Genomic DNA, 21,563 nt, shown 5'->3' on the forward strand with positions numbered 1-21,563 from the left:
TATGTTAGTATTGCACTCCAGCTCCATACTGGCGGATCGTTAAACATCCTCAGCTAACCTCAGTTTCCAGCAGCCGGGCACAGTGTAGCTAATACATCAGCTGGCAACAGCTTAGTTTTGATGGCTATACAGTTGGCTGTGGAAAGCCAGATTGCATAATCATATTTAATTTGCTACTATTTTGTGAATATAGCAACATCATATTAGGTCTCTTGGGGCCCCAGCTGAGGGATAACATTTACGAAGTTAGTGGCAGTGCTTACTACAAGAGGATTTACTGACAGTTACTGTGGAAGAAGGAAAAAGAAGACTGAGAACTGGGGCCCCAGGACTGAAGTTAGTGCTGTGTGGAGGAGCTGGGGAACAGTCATGGGATCGAAATAGGGGCCATATTTTACTTGCCAGGAAAGTAAATACTTAAGTCTTGAGGAATCCTTGTCATGGCAATAGGCTTTAGACAATAATGTCTGCAAGCTTGACCTTTAGGTAGCCTGAAGTCTACTGAGACCCTTGGAACTTGTTTTGTGAGCTGATCCTGTGTAGCTTACAACTCGGTGCCTTATTTAGGGCTTCTGAATCAGTTATCAAAGGGTCTGCTGGCTAGGGACAGGCATGTTAGTAGAAATTAGGCTGCCCTAACATGGTTCCCATTGATTTAGCCAAGGTCATGCAGGAAGTCTACATCAAAGCCCAAATGTAAATACGGCACCCTGAGCTCTTCTGCATTACCTTAACTACAACTTTATCTTCCTGTCAGTAGCATTGACGCAGATTTTTCTCTTCACTGGAGCTAATTAGAATTTTCATAATGTTGCTGTAATCAAAAAAAGTAGGTTTATGAAACAGATATAATGCACAAAATATAGGGTTTTGTAGTGAAATACGTCAAGGTTTTTATAATATGTGAAGGTAAAAAATGGTTTTTATCTATATTCCATTAATTACATTTGAACAAAATTTCAGGAATATTTTTGACAGTGGAATTTTAGGAAAAGGAAAATGCACCAATGTCAGATAGGTTAAATGAAAAATTCTTGTTGTTCTTAAGGAAATCGGTTTTGTTCAGTGTTTCATCAGCTCTTCATCTGCTCAGACTGAAAAATACACAAGTTTGTCTGCTAGATGTGTGAGAGGCCAGAGCTTCTAGCTCTTACTGAGGCTTATGGTACAGTCTAATAGCAGAAGGCTCCATCAGTAGCTGTTGACCATATATGTTGGTTTATTGGCAGTGAAAATACACAAGTGGCGTACAGGGTCAGGACTGCTTTAGTAATCCTAGGGACTGATGCAGTAGTATGTATAACATTTTGAAGATGTTAAACTCTGCAAGACTGGATAAAAGAGATCTAAACATATGAAGTGGAGATAGTGCTTGGAAATAGAGATACTGGTAAATTGGGTTTGACCCAGGAAAAAGCTGGTCCAATAATGGTAGCAAATTGAATGTACAGTGGCCTTACTGGGAATAATGTAATAAGCCTAATGGAAAATGACTGTGCTTTAATGTGATTTCCACTGATGGATGGCTAAATCATGATGCTGCTTATATCTTTAATTATTCTTAACACCTGTGTCCAATCAATGGTAACAGCTTTTGGGAGCTGCTGGCCTAGAAGAAGCTTCTCCTAACATTTAGAGACTCATTTAGTCATGTAAACATGTGAAAGAGCATACATGCTTATGCATATGGTAGAGCTGTAATTACAACAGTCCTTTTTATGATGATGCATAATTTAAAGTCAGGTGTGCTACCCCTCTCTTGAAGAAATGCAGCCACAAGTTTCATCTTTCATGTAACTTTTTTATATAGAATGGGCAGGCTGAATGGGACGTGCTGAGATTTACAGTAGCTGCAAGTGTAAAATGGAATACCATTCTCTATGGCATTAAATAATTGGAGTTTACAGAACAGATTGTTTCACAGATAAGATACAGATGCAATATTCAGAGGAAACACTGCATCTCTCTCACAGCTTTTCTTGAACCTTCTCATACAGTGGGCTTTTTGTACCCTGCTTGAAAATTAAAATTCTCCTCTCCAAAATTGAAGTACAGAATTAATGTATAAGCAGATTCTTTCATGGTATTCTGTCAGTCACCATGACAAGATTAGCTGTCTGTTAAGGTCAATTATTTCAGTAGAATTAAGTCAGTCCCTGAATTATGGTATTGAGTCCAGGTTCACTTAGTATTTTGCTGTGTTATGACGCTAACCCCTGACTGTACGTGATCTATCCATTTGCTTTACTCATAAGTGGTGTACAGTAGCTCTCTTAATACTATCGTGTATCTGAATGATTGTGCATTTTGCATTCTTGGGTCAAAGCCCACAAATAATGTCTTTTGTAAAACTGGTAATTTGAAAAAGTGTTCTATTTACATTAAAAATGAAGCTGTCTCTCCCATGTTGATTATTTTGCCAAATAATTTTCTGGAGTGTGGGAAAATGTCAGATGTTGGGTAAATACCAGCTTCAAGTTCAGCCAGTTCATGAGAACTCTCCCATTTAGTGCCAGACAACAGGTCAGAAGAGCAAGTACTGGATATGGCCTTTACGTGGAAGTGCGTTGGTTTTTTTTTTGTTTTTTTTTCTTTATAGATAGTATTTTGAATTTTCCTTGCAGCACTGGATTTTTCTAACTACCCATTAAGTTGTAGGGAATATGATGGCTGACTCTAGGCCTTTGGCTTAATGAAGTGCCAACAGTGAATTTGCAGATCTGTTCAAGGACAGCTTGCCTGTGCATACATTCATCGAGTTACCTTCTTTCATGTTCTTTAACACTTGCCTCCAGTGTTACATGAAACGAACCAGAGAAAGTTGAATTGAGTTGTCCACTGGTTTATTTGTTTGAAAGATTCTTTATGTATAGAAGAAGGTCATGCTTCTCATTTCACCTCTTGGTAAACTGCATTGCATGCACTGTGGGCTTTCCGTCTCCTGTTCTGCATGCGTACTACACTTGTATCCTTTTCCATTTCCAGCACTCCTGAATCAAACACTTCCTCTTGCTGGGATACTGGTATGCTCCTGTCTCTTCCCTGGCTGGTAGGAGGATCTCTGTTCATCCCTGTTAGTCTTTCCATGGCGGGGACACTGTGTGCCGCAGGGTCTTCTTCTATTATGGGGAAACAGTTTGATCCATTGACCGTTACACTAGTGACTATTACAGCTGCTAGGTTGTGAGCCAGATCTAAGAAGTACACTGTAAACCCTGCTTTTCTTGTTTGTTTAATTCTCCACTAAAATAATAGACTTTCGCTCATCAATGTCTAGAAGATTCTTTAATCAGACTCAGCTCTCAAATGTTATTGCACTTCAGGCAAAGGGAGTCTTGAACCACTGGGATGTAGACATATTTAGCTTTCTTTGGGCTGTGAAATTGGTTTAAAGATTCGTATTTCTGGCCTATTGTTCTGTCTCCTTCACTTTCCAATCAGTCTTAGATGTCTGTGGGACCAAGTTATAAAAACATAGGGAAAATGTACCAAATTGCTATGCCATGAGTGAGATCTTGCTTTGTTTGTCTTGTACAATCCTACCTTTCATATTTTCTGCAGACTCTAAAAAGCTCTTGGCAATGAGTTTATGTCTACCAGTAAGATTGTTTTGTGGTTCTTTAGGTATTGTTGTACTGCACAGTAATTTTCTTATTATTCAATATAAAGAATAATATTGCTTGACTAAGATAACATGGCTACACATGACCTATGCTTGCAGGGATGTCCTGCAGCCTGAGGACGTCTAACCCATCAGTTAATATATCTGCAGTTACCTGCCACAGCAATCAATGAGTAGGTGACAGGTCTGCACAGACCTACATGGATTTAATAGCATGTCAGGGAATCACTGTGCCTGTATCCTCTGTTACCTACCTGTAAGCATACCTCAGTTATGCTTTGATAAGATGTACTTATTTAGTGCCCTGGCTTGCTGCCTAACTAGCTAACATCGACTAGTGACCTCTGCATGATGTGACACACAGATAAGCCACACAAGGAATCCAATTCTTCTGGCTTACCCAATTATGCATAGATCCAACACTACTTACAGTCTATCCTGATTCGCACAGTCATAAATGAGAGGAGAATGAGATTGAAAGGTTGCCCAAAATATGCCCAGGGTGTGGGAGTTTCAGAACCCTGGAGCTGTCAGATACAGTGACGTGAGGCAGCTGCGGTGGGCTGCAGAGGTTTACCCTAGTACTGGCAAGTCTGAGATAACCATATAGCATTGTAGCTGAAGCTCCTTAGGGAACACGAGCATCCAGTGGATGTTTGTGTGTTAGCTTAGTTGACTTGCCATAATTTCCAGAGTTCTCACGTGGAACTCCTCCCAAGAGTTTTGCTGGTATTATTTTGTAATAAGTTTTGCAGCTGCAAAAGAGCTAGATCATAGAGTCATAGAATCATAGAATAGTTAGGGTTGGAAAGGACCTTAAGATCATCTAGTTCCAACCCCCCTGCCATAGATATCATGAGGTTGGCTTAAAATGCAATAGAATTTTACACAAAATATATTTAGGATTCTTTTCCTTTGACCTCTGTTTTTTAAGGAAATATACACACTCCTGAGCTCTTCCCTGTGACATGGAATGAGAGGAAACCTTGTTAGTTTCATGAATGTGGATAAACAAGTTAATGTCTTTAAAATCAAAATATGGAATTTAACTTCTTCTTTTACGATAACATCACAGTTCCTTGGTTTATCTATTTAAATTTTAAAGCTCAGATGTCCTTCTGTTTTAATGTGATATGAATGTGTATTAGTTCTCATACTAGCTGGCCAGAAAGAATTGACTTCTTATGCATACAGAAAGGGAACAGCAAACTGCATTGAGTGATGGAGATGTTTTGTGAGCTGTCCTTTTAGGAATGAATGTACTGAGTCCATATTTGAATCTGGTTTCATGCTCTTGGTGACTGAAGTCATGTTCCTTTCACCAATTAAAAGAGTTTATACTCTGCAGCTTAAACTCACTCCGTTGAGGACCACTCAGGTGCAGAAGTAATAGCTGTAGACAGGTGTTTCTAGGTGTTAAGGCCACTGGGTTTCTATGCTTTAAAAGTCCTTTTGAAACGGGTCTATCTTTTGATATCTTCTGTTTGCGTAGCTCAAAATTCCCTCTGGTGTTGACTCGGTCTTAAATACTGCTAGGCAAATAAATGATAAATAAAAGCATCAAATAAGTAATTGAAGACAATGTCAAGTTTGCCGCTGATGCATTTGAGTTGATTTCAGTGGGAGTAGAATTGAACAGCTTACTGACGCAAACAGGAAATAAAGGTGGAGAAGAAAAATATTGTGGAGGAAGACTCATTTTTGTTACATAGCTAGCAGTGTTTCTCTTGAGCTTTTTATCAAACCAGTGAAGAGATGTTACTAGAGACAGAACAAATGGTTCTGAAGAGGAAGAGTTCTCCAGCTACCTAACAGGTTTTGCTCGGTCTTTTGCTAATGTGGTGTAATTGCTTCCCTGCTGTGTAGTGCAGAACTCGCACTTTTTGAAAGCTGGTTCAGGGAAAAAAAGAAAAGATTTTACTCGGTGTAAAAAGCTGTTCTGGACATGTGAAATTACTGTTGACTGCATTAGATGATAGTGACCTCAAAGACTAAAGAATTAGAAGATTATGTAAATCAGCCAAACCCAACAGCCAGTCATAGCAAAGGTAATAATGAAAGGAAGCAAAATGCTCGAACATTGGACTGAATTAGATTAAGCACACATCATTTTTCGTTCTTATTATGCAGTCAGAAGAGTTTTTGCTCCTGTTGGGCACAGTAAGGATTCATATACCCTGTGGAACTACCCCCTGTATTGTCTCGTCAGTGCTGCTTCAGAAGTGATGCAAGGTTTGGTGTACTACTGGGTATTTGATATGACTTTTTGGCTGAAGATTCCGTGACCTTGGAGAAGTTATGTAATCTTTTTGTCTACGTTTTCCACTGCAAGCATGTGGATGTATTTCTTCTCTACTGGAATGTATTACGAAAAGAAATTCTCTTGGGCAAAAGGTGTCATCTATATTTTTGTAAGGGAACAAGCAAATTATGGTTCTGAAATTGAATTAAGCATCTAGGTATTAAAGCTGAGCATGTAATAATGCTAGTATGTAGGAATGTGCTTTCCCCCGCAGCGTGAGGGAGCAAAGAACAGAGGATTGATAACATGAATGATATGAGAAGGCTGCGTGGAGACCTCATAGCAGCCTTCCAGTATCTGAAGGGGGCCTATAGGGATGCTGGGGATGGACTCTTCATTAGGGACTGTAGTGATAGGACAAGGGGTAATGGGTTCAAACTTAAATGGGGGAAGTTTAGATTGGATATAAGGAAGAAGTTCTTTACAGTGAGGGTGGTGAGACACTGGAATGGGTTGCCCGGGGAACCTATGAATGCTCCATCCCTGGCAGTGTTCAAGGCCAGGTAGGACAGAGCCTTGAGTGACATGGTTTAGTGTGAGGTGTCCCTGCCCATGGCAGGGGGGTTGGAACTAGATGATCTTAAGGTCTTTTCCAACCCTAACTATTCTATGATTCTATGAATGACCCAGTATCCATCACTTTGACCCTATTTAGAGTTTTTGTAACACCTTGGAGAATCCAGGAAGGTAGGGCACCAGAGCTGAAATAATTATAGTTATGTATACCAAAGTCTTTTACGGACTCTTACAAAAGAAATAAACCATTTGTGTCATGTGTTAATTCTTTAATGTATTGTAAAAACAGAAGCAAGAGAAGTGCTTTGCTGTGTATGCATGCAGGCAAGACGTGCATGTCAGAGGAAACGGTCCATCATTATGACATCTCAGGCAAGTTGGGCTATAAGCTTAGGAAAGATGCTCTGAGCGGAGTGAAGGAACACCAGGAAGGAAGCATATCATGGGTCTGAATGTGTAGGAGAGGTTTAGATGGGTACGTCTGAGGCAGTGGCTGAGATAGCAAAGGATAGAACGAGTAACACTGGAGAAACAACTGAGGATGGATTTTTGTCACTAAATGCCAGAATTGATCTATAATTAAAAAAAAATCCAAGCTGATTCTCATGCTGTTACCCACCTTCTCTTTATAGTCCATAATGTGAAGGCCATCATTGTTTATAAGGTTGCAAGTCCTAGATGTGTAATGACATTAGATCACCTTATGGGACAGAAGACAGTGGTGCTGAATTAGCTCTTCACTGCATTTACTGTGTGAAGAATAAATTCGTCTAAAGCAACAAAATGAGACAAGCATGAAGTTGGTGAGATGAGAATCATGCTCAGAAGACACATTGACTTTACATAGAATCATTGAATAGTTAGGTTTGGAAAGGACCATGTAGTTCCAACCCCACTGCCCTGGGACATGCAGCAGAGCAGGATGCTGGCTGCTTTGCAGTGTTCTGTGGATGCAAAGGAATAATAAATCCAGGCTAATCATCCAGTAAAATGCCTGTTTACTGCTGATCAGGGTTGCTGAAGTATCGCAGAACAGCTATAGGTATTGCTAAAATTGGATTGCTTTATGCATATATAGCTGAAGTGCACATTAATAATGATCAGTGTCAATGCTTCAGTGATCACCAGTGCTTTCTATCAGAAATAGTGTGTTCTTTTCAAGGAGTTTGCCACAATACTGAGGAAACCTGTGGCAATATAGATTGGCTGATCCCCTTTTATGTTTCCAGTTAGATTTATTTCCATTTCTAATTCTGAAGAGCAGAATAGAAATAGAATATAAATAGCTGTAGTTTGCTTAAAACTGCAATTCAGCAGACAGAGGGGATGGATGACTGTGTGCTAAATATGAGTGGGGTCATCGGTACCTTGCTAAGAATGGTTTTGCTTAGGACACCTATGATTTGAGGAGGATTCTGTGTGGGACAAAATGCTTTACTCCCTGACCTAGGACAGCCACTAGCTGATGAAACAGGCTGAGTGGTTTAATGCATAAAGGGTAAACAGTGTTTCTTGAAATCCTGAAACAAACGTGCTGCCTTTTTTTTTTTTTTTTGTCTGTGTAAAACTCTTTATGTGCAGTGGTTTCACATTATACTATTGGTGTGCTGGTGTCTTTCATCTAATGTATGAAAATCCATATTAATGTGTAGGCAGGTTTTGCCTAACAATTTTCCTGGAAGGGATTGAAACTGAAGCACAGAATTGCATTTGGGTAGTGACAGATGTATTCTGAAATATCCTTATCATGTGGGGAGAGGACCATGTTCACAGCAAAGGGTATGACAACTACCTCAACGTAGGTGTCTAACATGGGTGTCCCATTGTCTCCTGTCTTCTGATCCTGTTTCACTCAGCAGAGCTCACTGCGAGGCTATGCATTTTAGCCACGCACCATACTACAACTCTGTAGAGCCAAACACAGGAAGTCACATAGTTGTCCTAGAAATCAGTGGCCCTAAGAGTAACTATGCACTTCTCTTCAACGTAATAAAGTCCTTGAGAGTGATTTTAAAAAACAGTGACTTGCCATTACGCAAAGTTACCTTCTGCATTGTTATCCTTGGTGCAGTGTTGCATCACCTGTATGGAAATGAAGAGAGATTAGACACAGTGGAGGGACTTACTGTTGGAGATTGAGCTCCTGCTGTTGTAATGTACAATGCAATTTAGGCATGTTTTTGATATAGGATCTACAAGGCTGGAAGAACAGACTGCCAGATGAAGCAGGAGGGCAGGATACAACTGCAGTAAGATGGGATAAAGGCATGTACCTTCTTATGTATGCTTAGAGAGGAAGTGACATTTGGAAATATACATTTTGCTTATCACTGTGAGGAGGTGCCACTTTAGTTTATGTGGCCAGAATTTGCCAGATGATTTTCAGATGTTTGAGACAGAATCTGCCCTGTGGCGTGTATTAGCCAGTAAAAGTACTCTTCCCCTGTGAATTAGTGTCCTGTTAGCCAATCCTTTGGTAAAACTGCTCACTCCATTACGAAAGGCATGGTGTTTCTGAATTGGGTCATGATGTTGCCCATCAAAGGGAAGAGCCTGGGGAAAGAAGGTCACAGCTGAATGTCCTGGGTTGACTTTGGACCTGGTCAACCTTGAATAAGTATGGGAAGGGTGGAAAGGGATGTCATTGTGTCAGTTGGTAAGGGAGCAAGCAAGGTTATCTTATTTTCATGTTCTTGATGTTATGCTATAATTTCTTTTTTGTTGTTTTAGCGTGATAGGTGTTGTGCTTTTATACCATGGGAGCATCTTTGATTGGCAAGTAGGAACTGAAAGATAAATAATTGAAGCATATGGGCAGATACACTCTTTTAGAAATACCTGAGGTAATGCAGGATGTTAGTGTCCCTAACCAGCTGTTTGTAATTTCTCTTAAAGAACCACCTGCAATATTTTGTGTGAATGCATTCTAGTTTGTACCAGGCAAAGTTTGGTAGGTGAGTTTATGCCAAAAATCAAAACTTTTTAAGCTAGTTTGGCTGATCTGATTTAGGTGAATTGGTGTAACTTCACACAAACTGCTCCATTTGTGATGACATCTGGTGCAGGCATGATGAACATCCATATACATGGACATATTTTACCAACCCAGGTAAAGCCTAGAGAAAAGCAAAATACTTCTCCCTTTGAATATCTGATACCAGCAGGTATCAGCTGTTGTTGAAGGACCTGTAAATATCTGAGACATCTAGATATGATGGAAGCATGGATGTAGGGAAGCATGAAGACACAAGCCATGAATCTTCAGTCAGAAGACAAATAAAGACAAACCTGTGACTTGTGCGTTGGTTTTTTTCTTTTTTGGTTGTTGTTTCTTTTGGTGGTATTTGTTGGTTTGGTTTTGTTTGTTGGTTTGGTTTTGGGTTTTTTTTGATCCCTAGATTTTGACCAATCTGTGCACCTGACTCATAGCTGTTAGAGTATTTATTACTTAGCTCTTTCTGCGGTGCATGTGAGGATGTTGTGGCTTAAGAGGGATAGAAAGGAAACATTTTTTGCCCTGGCTGCCTGTGACAAGAGGCCTTTGCCTGGTGGACCTTATCCTGCTGGGACAGATTGGGGTAGGCATGGGTTAGATGTAGTGATTAGATAGTATGTGACTTCTGAGCTATTCTTTTCTTTATATAAAGTCTAAAGTAGGCAACCTAGACAGTCCAGTTATCTGCTTCACTGTGGCTACTCTAGTAAACTAGTACGCTCAACAGAGGCTCCAGCTGGCTGTCATCTGTGCTATTTCCTTGCTAGCACATTCCCTGATGGCTTTGAGATCTCCCAGTGTGCTTCCCCAGCATGGTGGGGGAGATAGCTGGAGCCAGGGACTCTTCCTGGAAAGTTACGGATGAGGCTGCCTTGTTTCGGGAAATGGATTTCTCTGAATGTGGGTTCAGTTGTTCTATATGTCCTCCCAGAGAGATGGTAGGTGTGAAACACACTGCATTGCTTGCCTTGCTGTATGGAAGTGGAGATGTCTCTACAATCACTGCCTGGTCTGCGATGCACTGTGGTCAATACTATGCTTTTTATCCTGCCCTCTATTGAGTAGTTAGTGTGCTAATGTAAGGGAGAATTAGGACTCAGGCCATTTTTTAAAAATAGTACTAATGCATTAGCAGAAAAGAACACTGTTTTGTAAATTCATTAAAGCAGTGCTTTAGGATACTGTACACAATAGCAATAATTCTGTAGATAATACATATATGTAAACAGTTCTGTGACAGTTTTTTTACCAAACAGAAAGTACATTTTGGTCCTAAATGGACTATGGTTTTCATAGTTTGTTGTTTACAGCCTGTAGTGAAACACATTTGAAACAACTTTGACTTGATGGACCTAAGTCTGCATTCTCTAAGTCTGGTGAAAGACAAACAGAATTTAGCCTGTTGGTTTTGTTTTAAAAGCCAGTAACTGTAAATGAAGAATAAACTGAGTAATAAGTCTAAAAATCCAAGATTCTGCTTACTTAATGTTACTGGAAATCATGCAGTGAACACTTGTATAAAATTCCATCTTACTTATGCTGTCACCATCAGTTTCAGAAGATCTGGATTCTGTTTCCTCATGTTCTGCAAAGTCCCTTACCAGGTTGCTGTTGAACTTAGGGGCATTTAGGCCATTAAAAGGGGCATTAATCTTAGAGAATGAGTATTGAGTACTTTCTGAAAATTGTGCCCTCTAATACATGTTTAGTTGGTCAATCAAAAATACTGATAATGTAACATCGCAATTTCTGCCTTTATTCTGAATCCTGAGTCTCATCTAAGAACAGAACTGGAAAATGCGGTATCAAGGTGTATATGTGACTTTTAATAATAAAACCTATTGGATTTATTATTGAAAACTATTGGAGGGTGAAGATGACTCTGTCATACTCACCTGCAGATATACACTGAAATTGGTGAAAGTGAAATGAGCTTGCAAGCAACAACGATGTGGGGAATTGCTTTGCAGCACTTGCTAGGCCAATCTGATGGCTTTAGCAGCCTCATTTTTAATGAGCACTTGTACCTACCAATGCTATGAAAAACCATGAGTTACAATGGGTCCATTGTATTGTATTAGCTGACACTTCATCAAGCATTGGTAGATAAACAAAGTGCAACTAATTGGGAGTACTAGAAAAGTGTTAGTATTAAGATTAGTATTTATTTTATTTTTCCATGTGGGTTCCAAACAAGGGGGGAATAAAAGGAATATATCAAAGATCTTTGCATCCTCAGACTTCAGGTTTGTCTCGTGTTAGCTTATACACAGGGCAGAAAACTGAAATAAGCTACATTAGAAACCATGTAGGAAAGCAAAATTTCACAGGAAATTGTATGATTTTATATCTACCACTTGACTTTGAACAAATCTCTGAGGTTCTGTGGCTGTCTGGGAGCGTGCTAGTGGCCAGAAAGTAGTGAGCACAGGGGCTGGTGTAGGCATGATAGGATCCTTAATGAGTCCTGATTTCTGCATATCATTAGGCATCACAGAAGAGAAAAGTACAGCCCAACTAACACATGTTCAAACTCCTGTGGTGGAGCTGCTTTTGACATGCTGTTATGCAGAGTAGAAGTGTGGTTCCACAGATAATTTGAAAGGATCTTCTAAAAACCTGCAAATTCTAGCAGTAGCTCATGTCCTGGTTTAGGCCCAGCCAGCAACCCATAACTGCGCAGCTGCTCTCTCACTCCCCCCCTTCCCCTCCTTCCTCACCCCTGCTCTCGGAGGGATGGGGAGGAGAACTGAAAGAAAGTAACTCCCACAGGTTGAGATAAGAACAGCCCAGTAACTAAGGTATAACATAAACCCATTACTGCTGCCACCAATAATAATAATGATAAGGGAAATAACAAGGGAAGAGAATACAACCGCTTACCACCCAGCCTGACCTGAGCAGTGCTCTAATGCTTCCGGGTAACTTCCCCCAGTTTATATACTGGGCATGACATGCTGTGGTACAGAATACCTCTTAGGCTAGTTTGGGTCTGGTGTCCTGTCTCTGCTTCCTCCCGACTTCCCGTCCTCCCTGGCAGAGCACGAGACTCAGAAAGTCCTTGGTCAGAGTAAACATTACTGAGCAACAAATAAAAACATCAATGTTATCAGCGCTGTTCCCAGGCTGAGAGTCAAAAGCACAGCACTGCACCAGCTACCAAGAAGGAGAAAAACGACTCTTACTGCTGAACCCAGGACACTCATCACAGCTGTTTCCCATCTGTTTCTTACCAGATACTGTGTGATAAACTAGAACACCGTTTTATCCTGAGGTGTTGTATTGACATAACAAAAGAACTTGGAAGAGCATTTCTCAGGTACATACAGGGCACTGACGTTCCTCAGATGCTGACTGGCTCAATTTTAGTTGGAAGTAGATGTAAAGGAATAACACATCTGTTTTGGTGATGTGACCTTGGAGGTGACAGGGCCAGCAGTCTTCCTCCAGGGTGAAATGTAGATCTGCTGCAGTTAGAAAAAGGAGAAGTAGAATTGCTGGGTACTTTTGAAGGTTGCATCTGGTGCCTCATGCCTGAAGGCTGACAGATTAATCATTTGTCAGTGACTGATTACTCCTCTGTACAATCCAAAGTGAGGCATGCATGTACATGCGTGCATTTCCAACAACACAAGGAAAAAATGATGCAAAATGATAGAGATGTACAAGATCCACTGATTGGCTCCAGGAAGAACCTTGAGTTCATATGCATACATGCTAGCTTTTCACTTAGTGACCTAATCCTTTAATTTCAGTTAAATATTAGTGACCCTCAAGTGAAGATAAATCATTGTTGGCCGCTGAGCCAGAAATTTTTTCTTTAGCCAGCAAAATTTTTTTTCCAGCAAGTATTGTAATTTTCTTTTACTAAGAAAGTTTCTGTGACATGTAGATCTAGTCAAATTTTGAGACAGACTGGGATTATTGGAGGTTATTCTCATCATCTCCTTTGAAAACCGCAGTTTCTACAATTTACTCCAGGTTCCACGCATAAACTGGTGGCTATTGCACATCTCTGCAGACATCAGTTTAAATCAGTTGGTTCAAATGGCCAATATCTATATGCCTTATACACAGATGGGGAGTTAGGGGCTACAGCAGAAGACTCGGATTAAACTTCCTGTGAGTGGCAAATTTAATAAATTATGCTAGCCCCAGTCTAGGCTTAGGCTTCTCATCACATGCATAGGTATAGTACCTCAGTTTGTTTGGCTTTCCAGCCAGCAGGTGTTCCCAGGGGCTAATAAATCTTGCCCTAGCAGCTAGGTCTGGAATTTGGGCTGCCATTTGTCTGTTGCTAAGTTAAGCCATCGTTTCTTAATCAAGAGAATATTCAGCTCTGGTATCTGTAATTTATCTTGAGTTGTTTTTAATCCTCATAGGGATGTGAGGAGGTTATATATATATATGATTACATGCGTAAAGGTTTTTAGCTAATTTTTTTCTTAACAAATAAACATATGGTTTGGTTTTTTAAAATAGGAGATCAGGTCAATGATAATTTTTTAATGTATCATTGGGAATGCGAGAGATAAATGTGTGAGATAAATGGGAGTGTGTGAGATAAATGATAATTCAGTAAGGGTGATAAGTTAAAAAAAAAAAACAAACCCAGTTCCCTCCGAAGTTAAATCTCTAGTTTTAATTTGCATTAAGACCCTGAAAATACTAAGCAGAGTAATTGAGTGCTAATGTGGGAAAAAATCAGGCTAATATGGTGACAGAAGCAAAAAACTAGCACAGAATTCATGGGTAGGAGAAATTAGGATTAGTGGTCCTACTGCAGGTGCAGGGAGGAGAGATTCTAACCTGCTGGATGGCCAGAAGCCACATGTCTGAACTGACAGCTTGCAGTCCTCCCGTTTGTAGAAGAGAGATTGCAGAAATACTGTTTGCTGTGTGAATTGGAATAGGATGGTGGAATATGAGCAGCGCTATATACATGACTACAGTAATTTGTGTATGTGAGTGCTAATAATCATCCTTGAGGATTACAGATTTAAAGCACTGTTTTAAAGAGCCTGTACTGGAGATACTTATTTTTCCTTGTTGAATACCCACCATGTGACCAACTCTTTCAATGAATGACTGGTTTTGATGGAAGCCCATTTAGATCAAGACTTATGAGTTTCCAAAGGCCCACTTCTTTCTGAATCAGAACTCTTCTTCCCTACGCCTGCTGCATTAGTATGTCATTTCCTATCTCTGCAATACTTCGTGGATCTGCTGGCAATCAAGCCAAGCTTATCGCATGGCCACGGGTCTGAGCAGAACTGCACAAGGCCATGGGGGCTGTGCTCCCTGGCCCTCACCTCCTATCTGGTGGAATTTGTGGAGAGCTGGTACAGAACATGCTTTTCTCCTGAAGCTTCAATGTAGTTCTGCCTCAACTCTGCAACTCTTTGTATTCAGAGGCACCATGGAGATGGCTGCCTTTTGCTTACAGAGCAGCTAGTAGTAAAATGTTACAAAGTCCTAGTGGTACTGTTTTCCTCATACAGTTACTCCTTTTCATGTAACAACCTTGCTGTAATAGCATTTTTCTTTGCAGGTGGAATTGGAAATACAGAAATAAATTATGGAGATCCAGGGTGTCTCCTGTCAGAATAAATATTTAATGAGAGCAAGTATTGTGCGCATTCAGAGTCACGAGGACTGATACTGAAGTACTATATGTATGTTAATTTTAATGTACAAAATATATGGTTGGACTTAAAAATGCAGAGTGAACAGCCTCAGGGGCAACTGCACATTAAGTCTGTGACAGCTGTCTCTGTGGGTGATGATAATGTAGAAGTATCTTCTTTTCCTAGCCATTTTAATTTATCCGCAAATCAGTCAGGAAACAGAGGCATCTGTACTTACTCTCCAAAGCAATTCTTGGAGGCGTGTGTTCTTTCACGTTGTATCCAGACAGTGTTCACTCTAACTAGCTTTTTTTAACTCTTCCTGGGTCAGATTAAAAAAAATATGTGAATAATGACATACTGGTGTTCTTTGCGTTGGCACAAATGTACAGAATTCATACAAAACATGTTTGTTTGTGTGTACATCCATGCTAGTTAATATGAATTAACTAGGGAGTGTTGCACTTACAAGTTGCTTTCAAGTTAAAATGGGAATTAAAGGCATGATCCGTGAGTTTTCAGCTCATCTTTCCAAGGACATGGGATGTTAAAGTGGGCTTGGGCTTTGTAAAGAGTTCTGGAACAATTACTTGTTCTGTTAGGCAAAATGAGAGAAAGAATAAATTCCAATCTCATTTTCCTTATTGCTCACAACTCCTGAATAATCGGTCTGTTTATCACAGTATCCAGGATGTCCCATGCCTGTGTGACTTGTCGTCTAAACTGGGGGGTCACTTCCCTGCTAGCTCACTTTGTTCTCCCCTCATTCTGTTCCTCCATCTCACCAAAAGCCTGAGCCTTTCTCTTCATAAGGCTCTGTCAAGTATTGCTGAACCTTTGTTTGCCTGTTTTGAGGATTTCCTACCTGCCTGAAGGTAATTTGAAATGGTTTTTCTGTTCGAACTTATATTTGGAATACCTCTTAGTTTTTCAAAGCGCAGTCAATTAGGACTGTAATATTTAATGGTTGCTTTGTAAGTGTCCTCAGAGGTATAAATAGACTCTTCTAACATTGCATAACAATTGCCTACAATTTAGAATAGAGGACACTGTCAGTCTCCCAGTACAGCCACTAATGCATTTTATGAACGTGGATGATCTCTGCATCTTTTTTTTATTTCTAAAATGGAAACAGTAGTATTTTGCCAGCCCCTAACATTCACAGGGGAAAAAAAACTTACCTTTTTTCTTTTTTTTTTTTTTATTATTTTTAAATGCTTTCTAATTCACAGATTAAATGATTTGGAGACAGAAACAGAGTGAAATTATTTTTAAAGAAAAATCTCAGGTGTTCTATGTGAAAGGAGATCTCCATGTGTTTAAAATAAACTAAGGGACATACTACATTAAAACGGTAGTTACAGATGTAGTTCACAACAGACTGTTAAGGACAAAAGTTACCATTATTACTATGTCTAGGTCTCCCTTCATATGCTTCTGTTTAGATAAGAACTGTAATACAATCTGTTCTCTTTCATGCAGGCACAGGCTTGCTACAAGAAGTGGTATATCTAGTGAGTCAGGGAGCTGATCCAGATGAGATTGGACTAATGAATATAGATGAACAACTTCCAGTCCTAGAGTACCCTCAGCCTGGTCTGGACATCATCAAGGTACAATTTGTTGCAAAGAAAGTCTTTCAGCATTTGGTTCTCTTTTTCCTCTGTTCCATGTTTATCACTTCATTTCATCCTGTGTTGTCCTTTTCATCACTGGACTTGCAGAGTTTGTTGGAATGATTCCACTTATTACTAGGTTATTTTAAAATTGCTTTTATTAAGCTTTGTTATCCTGTAATTCTTTACAAGTTTCTCCATGTCCTAAATATCTTGGCAGTGGGTTTTCTGAATAGGAGTTCTAGGCCTCCCTTGCTTAGGCAAAGAGAAGCTGCCCAAATGAGGCAAATTTTCTTTAATGCCTTCCCTGAATTTGCAAAAGAGTAACTACAGATACAGAGATCTATGGATCTATAGACTCACTGCTCTGAATTTACACATCCCAGGATTTGTGGATCTACAGACTCTGTACGTGTGGTTTGAGGAGTTTGAAATACTCTGTGTGAAATGACACTCACACTATTAAGAATCACTCATAGGCTAATGCCATGGCATGTAAGTGTGATCTTTTCATTGCTGCAACTACTAATGATACAGGTGTATCTTGAAATAATCAGGCAAAGTATGGGACTCCATCCTGTAACAGCTAAAGTGCTTGTTGAACTGAGCTAGCTAAGTCTGGCACAGATAGATTTTTAGCTGCTTCTGCTCAATGACAACTGTGGCATCAGCCTGTTTTAGGCTGAGGGTATTTAGGGCTTGGAGGTTGCTGTTCTTTTCATCTCTGTGACACCTAGTCCAATAGGACGTTAATGCTACATTGATGCAAGTAGGTGGTGACAATAGTGAGAGGTTTAGTTTCAGATTATACATTGTTATCTATACAATGTGCTAGCAACTTGATCCAGTATGGATTTATGCAGGTTTTAACTACTAGAAGATGATTTGTGTCATAAGACGATTTTTATAGAAAGATGCTCTGAAAGATGTTCACAAATTCAGATAAACATTTGGATTGTCTGGGCCTACTTCTGAGGATCAATAAATTGTGAAAGTAAAATTCTGAAATTAAGAAGTTAGGATTTTGAGAGCTTCTGATATTTTTCAAGAAATTTTAGTGGGAGCTTCACTGGAAACAAAGTTAATATCCTACTAAGAATCGTCAACTATGACACTCTTTTCCTGAGAAGGTCCTACAAATGGAAGTATTTTGAAAACAAAGGGGGGGGGGGAGAAAACCCCCAAACCAGCAAAAAACCTCAACACATTATCTGGCCCTCCAGTATTAAAAAAAACAGATGTAATTCCCTGACCTAATTTCTAGTCCCTGACCCCTATTAATTTAAGAAGTGAATTTGTGTATGAGACTCGCTATAGTAAAAGACTTCAAGCATGATAGTTCAGGACAGCTCAGGATGTGCCAAAACCTAATGCATGGTAAGAAATGTTTCTGTCTGCTTGTATTTTAGGAACTGACATCTCCTCGCCTTATAAAAAGCCACCTACCATATCGGTTCTTGCCTTCAGACCTCCATGATGGCAATTCAAAGGTAAAAATGAAATTAAGTCATATTTGTTTAACTGTTTTGGCAACAGTTGTTTAAGTGCTATAGGAAACAGGGTTGGAGGGGAAAAGCTTTCAATAAGATAGGTTTTTTTGTTTCCCCCGTCATAGGTAATATACATGGCTCGCAACCCCAAAGACCTGGTGGTGTCTTATTACCAGTTTCACCGCTCCCTAAGGACCATGAGCTACAGAGGAACGTTTCAGGAGTTCTGCAGAAGGTTTATGAATGACAAGTGTAAGGAGCTGTTATCTCTGCACATGCTGTTACACATTTATTTTCATCTTTGCATTCCTTCTGCAAGTACAGAAATGAACTGGATAAAGGTGCATTTGTTTTGCATACACAGCCAGGAGGTTGCTACAGATAGTGCCACATGGACTTAGATTTGTCCATGCAAAATATGACCATACCTTGTAAATAATTGCCTTACAATATTTGACCCCATGAGCTAAGCAGTGTACTACTTAGCTCAGGTAAAATTCTGATCTACTCTTCTAAAATTCAGTTTGCAAGGTACCAGGTACCTTGTGAAAAGTGGTGAATACTCCCAGCATCATTTGATTTCCATTGTACCTTATTGCTAGCTGCTTCTCAGGAGTCCTTTTGATGCTCAAGGATTTTTATTTTTTTTCTGGTAATTCGTTTAATACTTTTACTTCACCCAAAATCTCAACACTTGTCCTGTGTAGGATACCAGTTAACATATAAAAATGTCTAGTTTGCATGAGATTGCTGTGGAGTACATGAATAAGTTGAAGTGATCCCCTGTAAGAAGGCAGTTGCAGTCTGCTACTGTCTGACAAATACATCTCTATAATAAGAGTATACTAACCTGCTTTACAGCAACTCATCAGCTGTTCACCCAGTAACTCCTTTGAGCAAGGGCTGTTTCATGATGCACCCACCCACTGTGTTCCCACTCAGGCTGCACTGCCTTAAGGAGCTCCATGGCACTAGCTCAGTAAATTTACAGGGAGGGCAAGCCCTGTGTTCTCACATAACTGGCTGCCACTGGGCTTTTTGCCAATGGGTTGCCACACTTTCTAGCTAGGAATAGAAAAAAATAATTACTGCCTTCTCTTTCCCTACAAAATCTTCTCTATGATATCTTAATGTGACACTAAGAATTCATTGGGTACCTTGTGCTCTGAGAGCAGGATCTCCTCTAGATCCACTGCAGTGAACTTCCCTTCAGCGTGGAATTTGGAGGAGTTGATGCTAAAAGAGCTGTATGACACTAAAGGGAAGACTGTATAATACTAAAGGGAAGAAAAAAGTAAAAGCTTATCAGTGGCAGTTATTTAACAGGCCTTAAAACCCTTTTCTACTTTCTGCAAGTTTGTGCAGGGTGGATAAATGTTCTTCCATTCCATCCCACCTTCAGCTTTTATTTTTGCATTCTCTGAGAATGGAATGTTTGTATGAAGCCCATGATCAGGAACTTCTAGACTGGAAACATGAAGGATGCATTAGAAGGTCTTCTAAGATAGGAGAAGGGTTCTGTACTCTTTTTTATATAAGTGTCCCAGGAGTTATTTATATCTTCATCTTGTAGCAGTTAGCTGGTTCATCACAACCTCCCAGAGTCAATGAAACATGACAGTGTGTTCTGTCTCCGTAGTTGTCCAAATGGAGTGTTTTGAATTTAGCTCATGTTTGCACCTCATGGAAGCAGTACAGCAGCAAAAAAAAAAACACCCCCAAAACAAACAACCAAACCTTCATAAGAAGTCCAAATATTGCTAGATGGAGAAGCACTGAGCCCAAATGACACAATCCCACTCTTTTTACCCCTCCTTATAACTGACAACCTTGAAACAAATTCAGTGCATGTTGACTGTCTTGTTTGAAAACATGAGTTGGATAGGGATTAGTCTTAAATATGCTAGTTCTTATTATCCTTGAAAGCTTAAGGGTGTTTCTTGCATAAACCATAGTTAAACTCTACTAACATAATCTTGAGGGAGATTCTTGCCTTGTACCACTAACAGCAGCTAGGAACACCTTTTGCTTGACTAATGTGTTAGCTTCACGCATGAATTTCTTTAGGGGTGTATGGAATGAGAATAACAAAATGGAATTTTTCCATTACCTTTATAAAAATTGAAAATTATTCAGCTGATTGAAATAATTTTCCCGTGAAACTGACCTTTTTGTCCATTGAAAATATTTCAGTTACCAAAATTAAACACTTGGGGTTTTTTTTAAGGATAATAAAGTGGATTCAAAATACAAACCTAAAAAGTTTAATATTTTTCTGTAGCTCCTTTGCTGAAAATATAAACTTGGCCAAAAAACAATGGGGAAGAACATGAAAAACTGCTCACCATATTTGCTTAGCTCCTGTCTTAATTATCTGAAGTACTTTGGGGGAATTTATCACAGTTAACAAAGAAATATGCAAGATTCATTTCTCTTTGGGTTGTCTTTCTGGTAATATTTGCAGCAAAAAGAATTCTCTACATAACAAATACCACTGTCTGAACCTCTGCTAGACATACATGAATTGACTAAAATCAGTGCAAATGTAGACTTTATCAGAGAAGTGAAAAAAAAAGGAGGAAAGTTTTAGGGGGGTGAGTTAAGGTTTCCAGTAACCACTGCCTCAGCAGTGCTGGGAACACAAGCCCGCCTAGCATAACACCTCAGCTCCTCTTCAACTCCTAAACTGTACACAGCAGATAGGGGGAACTGAAGACAAATTGCTGCTAGTGTGCAGGAGGTAGGAGGCATAAGCTTTTCATCATTGGCAACCCTGCATGCTGGGCCTGCTCACATCTTGTGACATGTTGGAAGTACCCCATCATATCACTCTAAAAGCTTTTAGGAGCATTCAGCACCCCATAGGCATCTTGTTGAAGACTGGATTTATTGTGTAATGGAGGTAACTGATAGCATAGCTGTAACTGTGTTCTGGCGTGTCTACGGAAGTTGTGTGGAAGTGTTCAGAAAATAACAGTAGAAGAAACTAGGTTTTAGATTTCAGCGGTGCGGAGGATAGATTGACACAAAAGATGTAATGATAAATAGAATATTCTGTCAGTACAGCCTATGTTTTTTGGGAATGACCATGAAGCATTTTGTAGGCCTATGTCCTCGATATGTGTTTAATTAAGAAAGGACAATGGTTGTTAACAATTCTTTGTCTGTAATAGAGGGTGCTCTGTAGAACTTTCCATGAATGCTGTATCTAGCATTCCTTCTAATTGAAGGAAGCTGCAGTGTGATATGGTAATTGCAGGAATTCACACAGGTTGGAGCCACTAGAAATTTGCCTCCTTCAAAGCTATCTGTATAATTTTTATTTTGGTTCAGTTTTGTTCAATAGTCAGGTGTTATTAATACTGAGCTACAAGAGGTCCATCATGAAGTATGGT

At 39.7% G+C, this 21,563-nt stretch overlaps 1 protein-coding gene across 2 annotated transcripts in view; it reads left to right on the forward strand.

Annotated features, from left to right (window-relative positions):
- Positions 1 to 21,563, forward strand: part of SULT4A1 (sulfotransferase family 4A member 1) — a 31,892-nt gene that overhangs the window by 1,533 nt on the left and 8,796 nt on the right. For both annotated transcript variants that reach the window (XR_009726367.1, XM_061359254.1), the window contains exons 2-4: positions 16,545 to 16,675; positions 18,088 to 18,168; positions 18,294 to 18,420. Coding sequence is in view for 1 of the 2 variants with exons in the window: in XM_061359254.1 (XP_061215238.1) it covers positions 16,545 to 16,675; positions 18,088 to 18,168; positions 18,294 to 18,420 (339 nt within the window). In the remaining variant the exon portion in view is untranslated. The remainder of the gene's footprint in view (positions 1 to 16,544; positions 16,676 to 18,087; positions 18,169 to 18,293; positions 18,421 to 21,563) is intronic.

The sequence above is a fragment of the Neopsephotus bourkii genome, unplaced genomic scaffold (assembly GCF_033783945.1).
Source record: "Neopsephotus bourkii isolate Nb327-2 ecotype Australia unplaced genomic scaffold, CSIRO-AGI_Nbou_v1 NB_107, whole genome shotgun sequence".
Classification (NCBI taxonomy): domain Eukaryota; kingdom Metazoa; phylum Chordata; class Aves; order Psittaciformes; family Psittacidae; genus Neopsephotus; species Neopsephotus bourkii.